Source organism: Amblyomma mixtum, chromosome 3 (genome assembly GCF_055824585.1).
Source record: "Amblyomma mixtum isolate Tamu chromosome 3, ASM5582458v1, whole genome shotgun sequence".
Classification (NCBI taxonomy): domain Eukaryota; kingdom Metazoa; phylum Arthropoda; class Arachnida; order Ixodida; family Ixodidae; genus Amblyomma; species Amblyomma mixtum.
In genome coordinates this window covers 208,213,999-208,227,635 of record NC_143014.1, presented here as the reverse complement: position 1 = coordinate 208,227,635, position 13,637 = coordinate 208,213,999, and the positions used below count along the sequence as shown (strand labels likewise).

At 46.3% G+C, this 13,637-nt stretch overlaps 1 protein-coding gene across 6 annotated transcripts in view; it reads left to right on the top strand.

Annotated features, from left to right (window-relative positions):
- The first annotated feature begins 5,605 nt into the window (after window positions 1–5,605).
- LOC149353471 (uncharacterized) overlaps window positions 5,606–13,637 on the top strand; it is a 106,219-nt gene continuing 98,187 nt past the window's right edge. For 5 of the 6 annotated variants that reach the window (XM_089582581.1, XM_089582580.1, XM_089582585.1 and 2 more), the window contains exons 1-6: window positions 5,606–5,873; window positions 6,848–6,906; window positions 8,493–8,549; window positions 8,618–8,650; window positions 10,963–11,097; window positions 13,041–13,113. Coding sequence is in view for 2 of the 6 variants with exons in the window: in XM_089582586.1 (XP_089438712.1) it covers window positions 11,023–11,097; window positions 13,041–13,113 (148 nt within the window). In the remaining 4 variants the exon portion in view is untranslated. The remainder of the gene's footprint in view (window positions 5,874–6,847; window positions 6,907–8,492; window positions 8,550–8,617; window positions 8,651–10,962; window positions 11,098–13,040; window positions 13,114–13,637) is intronic. The other variant, XM_089582587.1, reaches the window with a different exon arrangement.

Below are 13,637 nucleotides of genomic sequence, written 5' to 3'. Positions count from 1 at the left end.
AGCGAATTCGGAAAAATGGGAAGCAAAAGAAAAAGTCAGCGCGAAAAGATAGGAAGCAAAAAAAATCGAGCACGAAATTGTGTGCTGCTCAACGGGAAAAGGTCGAAAAGAAAACAAAAAGTAGAAATAGAAAAGTTAATGTGCTGTGAAGGAGCCTTGCCGCATTGTCCTCTCAATTGTAGGCTCGCTCCTCATAGCCCATTGGCCGCTTGAGTACTGGAGTCGATCTAATCAATGAGTAAAGTTTCTCGCTCTCTTGCCATGTGTGTCTCTGCACATCCCTGATCGCGGTTCCACACCATCCCGTAATCCTGGCACTCATTATTGTCCAAGGTCTTAGAAAAAAAAAAGGAAATATCTCTCTCTCTCGTTGCCAGGCGCACTAGGCGCAGTTCCTGCTCCATGCTTGCTCTCGAAAAATGTTCCACTCCGCCAGAATGAAAACCCGCCGCCACATTTCATCGATGATGATGAGAGATCCGCTCTGGTTCTGGCAGCTTCGCTGAAGCCGCTCTGCGCTGCATTCCGTCGATGATGAGAAATAGACCTTGTTTTCGGCAGTCTCGCTGAAACCGCTCTGCGTGGCATTAGACCTCTCCGTGGAGTGCACAGTCGCAGCTTCTTAACCGGCAGCTGCGGCCTCTTCAGTTCCCCACTCGCCACCACCATGAACCACCTCGGGGCTCCCGGCTCGCGGCTGGTTGCTTGACTTCTGGTAACTCCTGCACTGCATGCCGCCGCAGAGAACGCCTCGCTGGCAGCCATGCCTACGGAGAAGTCGCTCCTGCCTTGTCCTCCTGCCCACCCGTCTACTCAAGCCCGAGGACGCTAGCACCAGGGCCGTCGTGGTCGCGACGAGCGGGCGTCGGCAGGCGCTTGGGGGGAGAGCGCTGCCGCCGCTGTGCTGGTCCGCCAACCTGGTCCTCTGGATGCGTGGTGGCTGCGTTCTTCCTCGTCGTCACGCTTAAGCCTCCTGGTGTTGGCGCCCAGAGGAGGCGAAGACCGGCATGCGCCGTCCAGGACGAGCGCGATGGTCACCTGCAGGCTCTTGATGGGGTTGACCTGCGCCTCGGTCTTCAGCGTGCCCTTCTCGCCGATGCCGGGGACCCGAGGCGCGCCGCGGCGCCATGGCGCCGGGCCGAACGGCAGCTGCAGCAGGAGGTGCGACCATCACCACCACCACCCAGGCTTGGAATGCCGCGTCAGCGTTCCGGGCCTGCAGGGGTTAGGCGGTGCGCGGGCCCTCCATCTGCTCCAGCTTCGTAGTCGTCGCCTCAGAATACGTACCCAAAGTTAAATCATTAGTTTGGCAACAAAAGGTAATCCATTAGCTTGGCACCAATTTACCTTCTCTGGGCTCTCCTCACTGAACCCTGGCCAATCCCCCGTCGTGGGTATGTGCCATGCCATCAAGGCAACAACAAGAAAAACAACAACGATGAAGGCCCAAGAACGGCATTTTCGCGTCTCGAAGGTCGCTGTGCCACGCTGAGGGGCTTGAATTGTTACTTACGAATCACCAAAGCTGTGGAGATCTCAATGCTATTTGCGCTCACGGGTCGGGCAGGCTCCACTTTTCAGCTCGTAGATTTTTTTGTTTCACAGATGCCAGCGCCGCGTACTGGCAGAAGTTGTTGTTGTTGTTCACCTCATAGAATGGCGCATACCCACAGAGGGGGATCGGCCAAGAAGAGGGGTGCATAGAGAGTTTTTGAGATTTTTTTTGTTTGTTTGTTTGGTTTTGTTTTCTGGGGAAAAATAAATAGATCAATTAAGTAATAACTAGAAATAGCAGAATGCTGGGGAAGAGAATCTTTAAGAGAAAGCAGAAAGAATAAAAAGAAACAGGACAAGTATAACGCACGCAGGAGCTGGACTCAGCCAGATCTCTAGCAGAGGGAGTTGATTAATAAATGAATGAATGAAAATAATAATAAAAGTAACGGGGGATAGAAAAAAATGTAATGATGTGTAAAAATTAAATAAATAAATAAAGAATAAAATATTAACAAGGTAACCGTTTAGATTCCAGTAAAAAATTTTGAATGGCGATAAAAACAGACCTGTGGCTGTAACCGAGAATGGTGTCCCCAAATGGCAATATGATCGGGCTGCTCAAACTATAAGGCCAAGCTTTTGCAGTGGTTGCTCTAAATATCGTCGTCTACTCATGGTGAAGCGTCGACAAAACAACAAAAAATGGTCTATTGATTCTTGTTCGCCACAGAATGCGCAGACTGGAGAAAGCGCCAAACTAGACCTGTGCAAATAAAAATTTAAGGGGGGAATCCGGCAGCGCAGCCTAGTTAGAGAGACTTCAAGCTGTCGCGAATGGCATGATTTCCTGCTCCACGGATACTGAAGATGCAGGAAATATCAGATCTTAAAATTGATCCAGATGTCATGCCTAACAAAATGCTTCTCCGAAACCTCGCTGCTGTGATGTACGCTGTAGCCGGGAGAATAGGTAACACGGGGCCATTGAGGGACGCTTTTGCCAGGCTATCAGCCACTTCATTGACTGTCACACTGCTATGACCTGGTACCCATATCATATGTAAAAGGCTCAAATAAGGAGGAAGTAATGATAAGAAGGTGTTGAGGATTGGAGAATCCGTAGCTGAGGCAAGGATCAAGCACAAAGAAAAGGAGTCTGTAATGACAGCCACTGCGGAGAAAGAAGGGTCTAGTTTGCGAAGAGCAAGCACCACCGCCAGAAACTCCGCTTGGAAAATTGGGGTGAAATCCGGAAGACGCACAGAAAAAGACCAATCCAGAAGCGGGCAATATATTCCCACTCCTGCCTTTTCATCACACTGGGAGGCGTCAGTAGCAATCATGCTGGAAACAGGTAGGCTTTGTAAATGGTCTTCTAGTAATCCATTTAAAATGCTTGATGGTACATGCTTTGCATTCTTCGGGAAAATGTAATCATAGACAATTTTCACGGAGGGCCCACTGTTTTGTGTCGGAAGTATGTCAGACAGGAGTACATTTAACGGGTGAAGTAAAGTTTGTACCAGTACTACCTGCGGTGTATGAAATCGAGGCCAGTGGATTCCAAAAAAGAAGGTCGGCTGGCAACAAAACACAGACGAGGAACGGTAGAAACTTGAGTCATATATCGTGAGATTCGTCTGAACAGTGAGAAACTTTAGATACTAAAGGTGGAATTCGAGCTTCAAGGTAAAGCACGTCGTTAGCTGCAAATTTAGGGAGGCCAAGGCACAACCGTAGAGCTTCCCCCTCTAAAAGAACAAGCGGGCGAATTTTTATAAGTTATCGCAGCGCGAACTAATGCTCACTTCATTTTTCTCGTCTATGTTCCACGAAGGATCGAGAACAGTGACACGCGTCCGTACACGATTCGTCCCAAACTAATCACTGTACGTCATTTGCCGGTTGTGCGCTTGGATATGCGAGAACGGCAGTCTCGCAGCAATCGGCTCATCCTACTCCCACGTATGCCTGTACCCTTATCTGCAGTCCTGGCTGCTCCTCGGAAAACGGGTAGCCACCGACCGTGGGTCGGCTGCTTGCCGCGATTCTGTTCGCGCAGCAACTGTGGCGTCACCATGATTACGCTGGGGCCCCTTCGGAGCACAACTGTCACCGTGCTGTCGGCGCTAAAAGCCACACAGGAACACTAGTGTGTTGTGTAGGAGCGCAGAGAAAGGAGCCCCGTCCGCTATAAATAAAGTTTCTGTTTCTGGTATATGTGGACATGTGTTCCTTCTCTGCTCTTATCGTCTCTATGGACATTCAGTTGTTCGTCTTCTCTCTCATCGTTGTTACCAACCCTGCTGTTTCCCTGACAGTTATTTTCCACTTTCAACACATCAACGCCACGCGCACACCGACAAAGGATTTTCACTTCAGACCTGTGCTTCAGGTCGTTAACAGCGAGTGATCGCCTCGTCATTCATCGGCATATTTTGCGTCGATGCAGGCCATCTCACTCCTTTCTCGACTGCAGGGGGCGCCTGTGCGCTCGCTCTTGAGCCCCTTCACACGCGCTGCCACGTACTAGCTCCGCCGAAGAAGAAGCCTTGCCTCCGAAGAGGAAGGACGTGTTTCCCATGGCAGCGTCCTCCGAGGCCAAATTTGCGCTGGCCTCGTTTTTCTTCACTTGGCAACGGACCAGCTGGAGCCGCCTGGTTAAATCCATCGACGCTGTCTTCCACCGTCCCGACGCCAGGATGTCCAGGCGGCACTCTAGCAGGCTGGCCTGTGCGGTGCCTCCTCCGTGCTGCGGTGCCTTCGCCACAGTGATGGCGGCCATCCGGGCATCCGACACAGCCAATGGACCCTGTGGCGGTATGTACGACGGCAGCGGGCTGCCCGCCACGATGTTTACCGACCGCACTCTGCCCACGGTGGCCCCCGCACCGTCGACCACACCTGTCCACTGTAACAGCAGGGCACCTTCCAACGAAACTCCACAAGACGGCAAGGCGCAGAACCAGGAGGTCAAGGGGAGTCCCGCTTCGGCGTTGCAAGCTGGATAGCCTCAACATAACAAATGCAAACTGTTTGCGATCAAAAGAAAAATAGAAGCACAATGCTAGCTCTTTAAAGGAAGCAGAATGGTGTCGGCCTATATTATCACTCCACGCGACATGCTTCGACTATAAGAGTTCGGCTCCCATTGATGTCGTGTTTCGTTTTGTATTCGCTACACAGTGGCTCTATTTCTTAGGCTTGCTGAATCAGATTATATCCGCGGCTTCGCATATTAGTCTGCGTACTGTGCATACGCGCAGCCTCGGCTCGCCCTCGTGCTGGTGACCACACCGCGGACGTCGCCCGTGCCTCGGGCTAACTTCGTCGTCATCGGGTGGAGCGCGCAGCACAACAAAATGCCGCCAGGCGCCCCGAAACCGCACTCGGGAAAGCATTCTCAACTTCGTCGTCGTCTCTCGCCAGTTTCCATCACACTTCGCCAGTCGCCCTCTGCGACGTCATGAGCCGCAAGCAACTTGTGGTCGATAAAGCACGAAGAAGGCGGAGAAGACTTTTTGTGCTGTTGTGCTGACACTTTAAACTCGATCACCAGATAATTTGCCCTGATATTGTGGTTTTGCAACTGTTGGGTTTGTGAAAGTTAGCACCAGGCAACCACGGATATTCGAAGTAGGTACAAATAATTAAGATCCGAATCTCCAGTGCCAGGTGGGGATGCCCGTAGGCCATCCCTATGGTCTGAGGGACATTCGTTATCGAATGGCTGGCGGATATCCGCGGTGGATGTCGGACGGGTATCCGTGAATATGCCTCTAGGAATATGAACTTACGACATCATATACATATTTTGTTTTTCCACACAAAAAAATTCTATTTTCGAAGGGGCAAAATTCAGCCGACCAAATTTCTATCTCAGTAATTAGTTTAATATTAGGATTAATCACTTAAAATAATTCGAATATGGTGCTGATATGTAGGGAACTGAATTAATTGAGTGATTTCCTGGCACCAGTGCCCGTTTCTCCTCCAGCAATCCGCCAAGCAAACCGAGGCATGCTGCCTTCCATGAAAACAAAACTCCTACCAGGGGCCGCGGCAGAGCGACAGGCCTAAAAATCGATCCAATCCAATCCGTGAGCCACCAGTTCCGGCGCGGTGTTTGCGTAGTTTTTCGTCGCGTCGTGCTTCTTTCGACCTTTATTTTTGCTACAGTATGCGGTTTGTTTGTTCTATGGTTGCCGGGCTCTGCTATAAATGGGATGTATCAACTATGCGCTCGACAAAGCCTTCTTCTGCACCTGACGCTTTCGTGAAAAAGCTCCGGTGTCGTGTTGCGCCTGACTCCTTGCTGAGATGCCGACGCTTTGTTGCTTCGGATCAAAGGAGCGACCTGGTGCTATAACTTTCATGTAAGTTACTGTGCTTGAAGATTACTTTGAGGGTGTTACTGTGGGATGAGGAAAGCGCTGTAGCATATTATACTCTTCCACAACTTGTTTGCACTGGAGTAGAAGTTATAAGTACGATGCGGTAGGTGCCGCAAACGCTCTTGCCTGCGTTCGCGAACCTATCACGAAGCTCCATAAGCCAGTGCAGCGCGCCTGTCTCTTGCTCTACACTACGAAAAAGTTGAGACGAGGTGTACATGTATGGCGTGAATTTAAGGCAGTTAGTTGTACGTAGGTTCATAACTGCGATAAAACAGAACGCACGGAAAGGATAATGTCAGGGCTGTATGTGTTTGGAGCAATTTGCGACTGATTTTTTATTATTTTGTTGCGGCCTTTTCAGTGTGGATTTAGCCCGCCTGCAGAGTGTGTTGATGCCTAAATTATGCCATGTCATGGAAAGCGCAGATAGGTTGTAATTTATGAAAAATTTGTCTACCTTCACAGCTTATCTATTTGTTTCAATGTTAGGCCTGCCAAATGGATGTTTCCAACCATCTACTGCACAGTAATTTGCCCTGTGCAGTAGCATTGTTTGGAAAGCTGAAGTGTTCTGTTGAATTTGTGAACTTTAGTCACACATTATTGACCTATTTCCCTATCGCTGCGTACTGACTGCAATGAGACCATGCAGTGCATTGGTGCAGCTTTGTCAAACATGGTTATGCCCACAGTGCTGAGCAAGGTAGCAGGCTCATATGTGGCACCCTTAGAGATACATGTCCCTGGATTGTGAGCAGACCTCTATCCCTTACTCTGTGGAGCTGTAGATCATAAAATATGTTGTTAGTGCCGGCTGTGGGCTTCATCAGGGAACCTTGTGAGCTGAGTTGTTTCGAGAAAGGCCATGTTTTGCTGCATCATGATGTCCAATGATATGTTGACAAAGTGCTGTACAGGTTGCTCTCTCATATTTTATTTCCTTGGCCATGCAGTGTGGTTATGACTGACGCATGACGTATATAGTACCTGAGAGTACAGCAGCAGCCTACAGGTAAGTTTGTACTACAGTGAAAGTTTCTTCCTCTCATATAATCTGTACTTTCTTTCTCTTTGCTGTGTGCAATGGAGGGTATCTGGCTGTAGTGCAGTGTACTTGCACAGTGATGGATAGAAGTTTGTGGGATGTGAGTTCTTGGGAAAAATTTCTTTCTGTACTGTGCTGCTAACCAAAGCAGTTTAATCAATACTAGAATCATGAGAGGAAATGGATGCTCGAACCTATTCAACAAGTTTCAGCTGACTGCCTAGCGACGCAGTGCAAAAACAAATATTTTTCTTGAAATCCACATCCCGCAAACTTTTCTCTATGACTCAGCCTTGTGCCCAACCATTGAGTATACAGGTAGCTTGCAGCTGTGTGTTAAGGATTCCTACTCTCACAGTTTAATTTTTTAGACCTTCAGTATGCATGTGATTGCCTGTGGGAGTAGTTGTAGCATCTTACACTGTAAACACATTTTTCATGCACTGGCACAAAACTGTTTCCAGTGGATATCTTGCCTTTTCTTTTTGTACTGTTTTTAAGCAAAATATATTGCATTTCAAGAAATATTTTCACCTCCATTGGCTACTGCTTAAGAGTTATTCAATGTGTATACTTGCTCTCATAGCCACAGATGCGTAACCTTGAACTATTCGTTGCAGAAACCATTGTAGTGAAATATATGTACAGTCTAAGAAGCATTGCACACCTTACGCTCCTGCCCATCACCTCTGAATACATGAACGGCTTTATAGTTTGATACAACTCTAGAATGCAGTGGTGAATTCCCCTCAAATGAGGCCTTCCAGCGAGTGGCATTGACCAGTTCTCAGATGTCGTGGTTATTTCGGTGACGCGAAATCGCAGGCGTCTGGCATGTACCTCCATGAAATGTGATTAACCGCCATGTCATGAAAACCAGTCAACGCCATTGGCTGGAGGGCCTCCGTTAATGGGCATTTGCTGCATTCTAGAGTTGCATCCTACTACAGAGCCAACAGTTCATATTAGATGTAGAGAACATACTAACCTGTTATGTTCCACTAATTCTTAACAAGCTTCTATTGAAATGTTCTTTCTTAATACGTGCAAAGCTGTTAAGCTGGCTATTTTCAAATTCTTCCAGCCCTAATGCCCCTGTTTGCAAATTGTCCCGGGCCAATTTTCTTCATCCCTTTACAAGAGTCTTTTTTTTTATCTTTCATTGGGTGTCATTTGAAAATATATCTTCATTATTACTATTTCAGTAATATATGGTTTGGTTTTGGTTTTATGGGGTTTAACGTCCCAAAGCGACTAAGGCTATGAGAGACGCCGTAGTGGAGGGCTCCGGAAATTTCGACCACCTGGGGTTCTTTAACGTGCACTGACATCGCACAGTACATGGGCCTCGAATTTCTCCTCCAAAGAAATTCAGCCGCCGCGGCCGGGATCGAACCCGCGTCTTTCGGGCCAGCAGCCGAGCACCATAGCCACTGAGCCACCGCGGCGGCGTTTTCAGTAATATATAGGGAAACATAAGTGTGGTGTTATCTTTTCTCATGGAACCGATCAAAAAAATTGCCTGCTCACAATTTTGTGTCTTTTTTTTTCAGACCTTTGCAGCCCAAAGGTAACATACCTCTGCAAGCTGTGGTTGGCACTGTGACATTGTAGGTTACTAGCTTAATTTTGATTTGTGTGCTATATGCATCGTAAACACTTCTGTACCTCTTTTCAGACCATCTCTTTTTGGAATACCAAGTTCAAGCATGTGAGTACTGCATGTTCACAGTAACCCTTCCTATTGCATGAAACTTCTGCCACTATGACCAGCTTGAAGAATTTCTCTATTGTCTTCAGTCTTATACATACATGTCTGCCTTGTGTTGATCACTGCCTATTGTGAACCATTGTAGGCTTGTGTGACATAGTGTGCATGTAGAACCTTTGTTGTGTTCTATTCAGGGCAGTATGCCCTAAGTGGCAGTACCTGGAACGCTGCCTGCAACACATAACACGCTTCACCATTGTGCTACTGCCTGAGTAGAAATGATGCTGCAGACTCCAACTTATGCACCATAGTCACATTTATCATGTAGGCCTGTTCACAGCCACCTGATTTTTGGATTGTGGGGAGTGCCTGCAGAAGCTTCTTACCTAAGCTCTCTCTAGCTCTATGAGCAGGTGGTGGTCGGTGCCTCGCAGTCAGATATTGAATATATAGCAGTATTCTGCCTCATTTGGGAAAAGGTCTATAGCTAAAGGTGAAACGAGCTGTTTAGACAACTGGATAATATCTGCGTCTTTAGTGTTTGATCAGGCAGATGTGTGACAGAAGACGTTGGCAAAAAGTAAGTTTGAAATGATCAAGCACAGCATTTTTGGATGCGTGATCATATGCACCAGATTGACGGAACATTGGGCCTTTTTGTGTAGCATGTGGAAATGTAGCTTTGCAGAATGGTGCAGTGACATTTAGCACTATCTACTGCATTCAATTCACGATGCTTGTCGGCAAACATATTTTCTTAGATGTCTAGTCCTTCCAGTTTTGCCACTTATGGGTGTCAGTGTGTGTGCAGCACATTTATTGTGCTGCACTTGATGATTACATTTCACTTCAATTGTTCAATTGCACCGTCTTCTCTTGCATTGTATATTGGTTCATTACATTCTCAGTGTGGGATGCATGAAGGCAAAAATCTCTGGGCATCTGATAAGTGCCTCACTTCTTACTGCTGGTAAACATGACACAGCCATTGCATGTTTCCTTAGAGTTTAGTGTAGTAAGTGCAGTAAAGTGCAGTGTAGTAAATTATGAAAGAAGCCAACAGCCACAGAAACCAAGGGGCACAGGGGATGTTTAATTTTATTTTTTTATTTTGTGGTGTTGATCAATTTAGATATTACTGAACACGTTATCGCTTAAAGCTAATTGATTAGAAAAGCAGAAGAAAAAACAACCACTGCCGCCGGTGGGATACGAACCCACGAGCTCCGAATTCGGATTCGGAGGTCGTGGGTTCGTATCCCACCGGCGGCAGTGGTTGTTTTTTCTTCCGCTTTTCTAATCAATTAGCTTTAAGCGATAACATGTTCAGTAATATCTAAATTGATCAACACCACAAAATAAAAAAATAAAATTAAACATCCCCTGTGCCCCTTGGTTTCTGTGGCTGTTGGCTTCTTTCATATTTATAACGAGCCCCTCAATCCCCTTCCCTTGTTTGCTTATTTGTAGTAAATTATGTTTCACACGGTTAATATATTGTGTAAGTGCCCTGCAAGATCATCTAATTAGCAAGCTTTTTGTTCTATTTGACAGCACTTGCTTAAAGGGCAACTGAAGAGGTTTTAGAATTCGATGAACTTAAGGTGTTTGAATGTGTGAATATTGCAGTTAAAGCGTGGGAAGTCTTTCTTTGCTAGCATTTGAAATGGTGACTTAATTTCTGTACAAAGTCGTGTTGGCGTTCAAGCTTCTCTGCAGTTCAGTGTACCTGGCTTAGGTGGCAATGATGACATTATGTTCGGCGGTGCTACGTTTTCAGCGAAGAAAAGATTGCACAAACAAAGAAGACCACTGTTACCGAAAGAAGCTTGTAACACGTTGTTTGGTGGCATCGGGCGACGCACACCAGCATTTGGGCAAGGGTGACAGAAATCTCAAATTTCAGCAACAAAGATGTCATCACCAAGCTTCTTCACACTTCTTCGACTCTGTGAGGAAATGTCCGAGATTTAATCGATGGTTACATCACAGTTTTAAATGCTAGCACAAAACTACTTGCCACACTTTACCTAGAACCTTCCTACTTTAGAAGCACTGCATCTTGTCGATCAAAAACTACTTCACCTTCCCTTTAAAGTAAGCAGTTGACCTCAGAGTTGAGTCTAAGTACAGTCAGGTTTCACCAGCTTGTTTCAAAGGATCGCACTGCTGTCTGTCAGGAGCGTCTGCTCCCATTAGTTGTATGTGTGCAAGGAACTCGTTACTTATTTTTCTGTTAGAGCAACCCATTTTCTGTTGTCTCCGCACTTGTAGAAAAAGAACCTTTCGTTTATTTTACCATTTGTCCACAGGAGGCAACAGCTACATCAGTGACTACCCAACTGACCGGCTGCTGCGAGGTGCTAAGCTCTATGAGATCGGTGCTGGAACTAGTGAAATTCGTCGACTCATTATTGGGCGTACCATCAACCACGAGCACAAGTGAGGTCTGTTTCCCCTTGACTTGTTCACCTTGATGTCTCAAATACGTCTAGTGTGTCATGTTGAGGTAACTGAGAGCACTGTTATAGTCTTTCACAGTCGTTACTGATACAAATGAACAGATAGTGGAAGTATGTGTATATATCTGAGGTTCTCTTTTTTTCACGTCTTGAATTGCTTTTGTAATGCAGATTTTAAAGCAATTTAAGCTTTTGATGGGCCACTTTTTTAAAATGCATTGCTTGCCTGTCGATGTGACTTGTTTGGCATGCAGTTTTAGAGAATTATTTGTGAACACTAGTGTGTGCATGGTGCAAACAAGACTTCTCATTCTGCAGTCTTGTGTTTGGCCAATACTACCAGTGTTCATGGTGCTTTGCATACTGACTTTCCAAGGCCATGATTACATGCAAAAAGCAAACACTGCTTTTTGTTTGGGCACATTTTATGTGAATGCTGTCTCTGTTTATTTTTTTTGTTTTGGTATCTGTCATAAAGTGCGTGCATGCCATGTCTTTCTTTTTCTTTTGTGGGCGAGGTGGCCACGGCGCCTGTCGTTTGCAGGCATGTCGCAATGCGGCGGCGACGATTTTGCACCGCTCGCGGGGGGCAGTTGACCGCTTGCGACGCTGGAGGGTCAAGGCTAATCTGCCCCGTCCCCAGGATTATCGCCGGGAAGCGAGCGATTGCACGAGGTGGGGACGGGAAGTGGCCGGTTGAATGCTCTAGCACCCTTCCTGACCTTGGCAAGTTAGCATCGCTCCTCGTGAGGACCGTGGCTTGCACATCTACACATTGCATTTAACTCTTCAGACCTGATATGAGCATTTTTTCCTTGGTGCACTTTAATACAGTGTTCACTTTTTCTGTGTCTTTGAGTTCACCTGCACTTGTATTTAAAGTTCACAACTATGTAATGGTTTTCCACAATACATTCAGTGGAGGTTTTATCCATAATGCGCTGGTAATTGTAATCTGTGAGCTCTGTAAGTGTGATATTGTGATTTCCTTGCGGTGAAGTGAACTAGATGCTGTGAGGGGCAAAAGTTTGCAAACTAAATGAGCACCTGCCAAATTTTATTGCTGCATCACCTGGTGGCCTGGCATTCTGCTGTTAAGACTGTGCATGGCACCCATTTCCTCAACATTCAGTGTTTTCCATCGTGCACTGGCATTCCCAGAGTTTGCAAACTACAGTGGCGTTTTACTAGCGAAAGAAAAAGAAATGTTTTTATCCGAAAGCAAGAGCCGTTCTGAAAATTTTAGAAGAGCTGTGAATGTTTTGTTGCATGCGAGCTTGTTGATGATTGCTCTAATAGTTTATGCTTCGCCTCTTGCTAGAAACCTATAGAGGGGAGAATGTTAAGCAGATGCTATCAGATGAATATTCCGGGAAGCACGAAATAGATGCACCAGCTGATGATGCAGGAGTTCAAATTTGGTGATGCTTGCGTGGCCCACAAACGTTTGTTGATAACTTGTTGATAAGAAGGCACGGCATGCGAATGACCGCATTAGATTCGGGGGGATATCCTCAGATATCTGGATCAGACATCCATGGGAGATAGTTGTGGTTACACATGCACCTCCGTCGGACGTCTGTGGGAGATCTGTTGGAGATGGCGGATCTTCCACGGATATCCGTATATCTGAACAGTGGTTGATTGGGATAGCATTCAGTCGCTTCCAAATATTCAGAAATTCCCGAATATCAATTTCTTGAATCAAATATCAACCGAATAACAAATATATTCGATTTGTATTTGGCATTTCGAATATTTTCACACCTATAGTAAGGTGTGAACTTGCAGTATCATGAAATGCCATCTTTTCCTTCATGCACAACCTGTTCTCTCCTTATTGCCACTTTTGCACACCCTGGAAACTATGCTAAGTGTTGTTGCTTCAGTCGCCTTTATTTTTTTCTGTTTCTTTTTTGCACATACAGGACTGTGCTGGTGTCATCCTGTTCTGCGCAGAGAAGGGAACACAACTGGCCCTAGATGCTGTTCAATGCTTGGGTGAGTACTGTGGCAGATCAGAATGCTGGGGCTTGTACTGAGGGGCTAGCCAGACTGTTTTGGATGCAAGTAATAGAATCAGCATGTTGCAGGTGCAAAAAGAACGAATTTTTTTCACAAAGGCTGCATTCTATAACCTTTTGAGAGTGGATGCAGAGTTAACCAAATCTTTAGCTATTGCGCCTGACGGCCACCTTTTCGCAGACACAGCGAAAGAATTATAAAAGAAAAAGCTTCTACAAAGTTACAGCGTAAACCACTATTACAAATACAAATGTTTGAATCAAGAATTCCAAGCTTAGGGATGCATCTACACAGAGAAGCCTACACCCTTTTTATAAGTTGAGCGTGTGGCTCATGCGCCGAGCGACCACAACCCCCTGAAAGCAGGGGTTGCCGCATCTGCAACCTTGAACTGACACACCCAGTGGAGAAGTGGTAACACAAGCGTCTAGAAATATACTACACATGATGGCACCACCCCAGCACGTTAGCTTTGTGTTCTGACGCACATTTTTGAATGC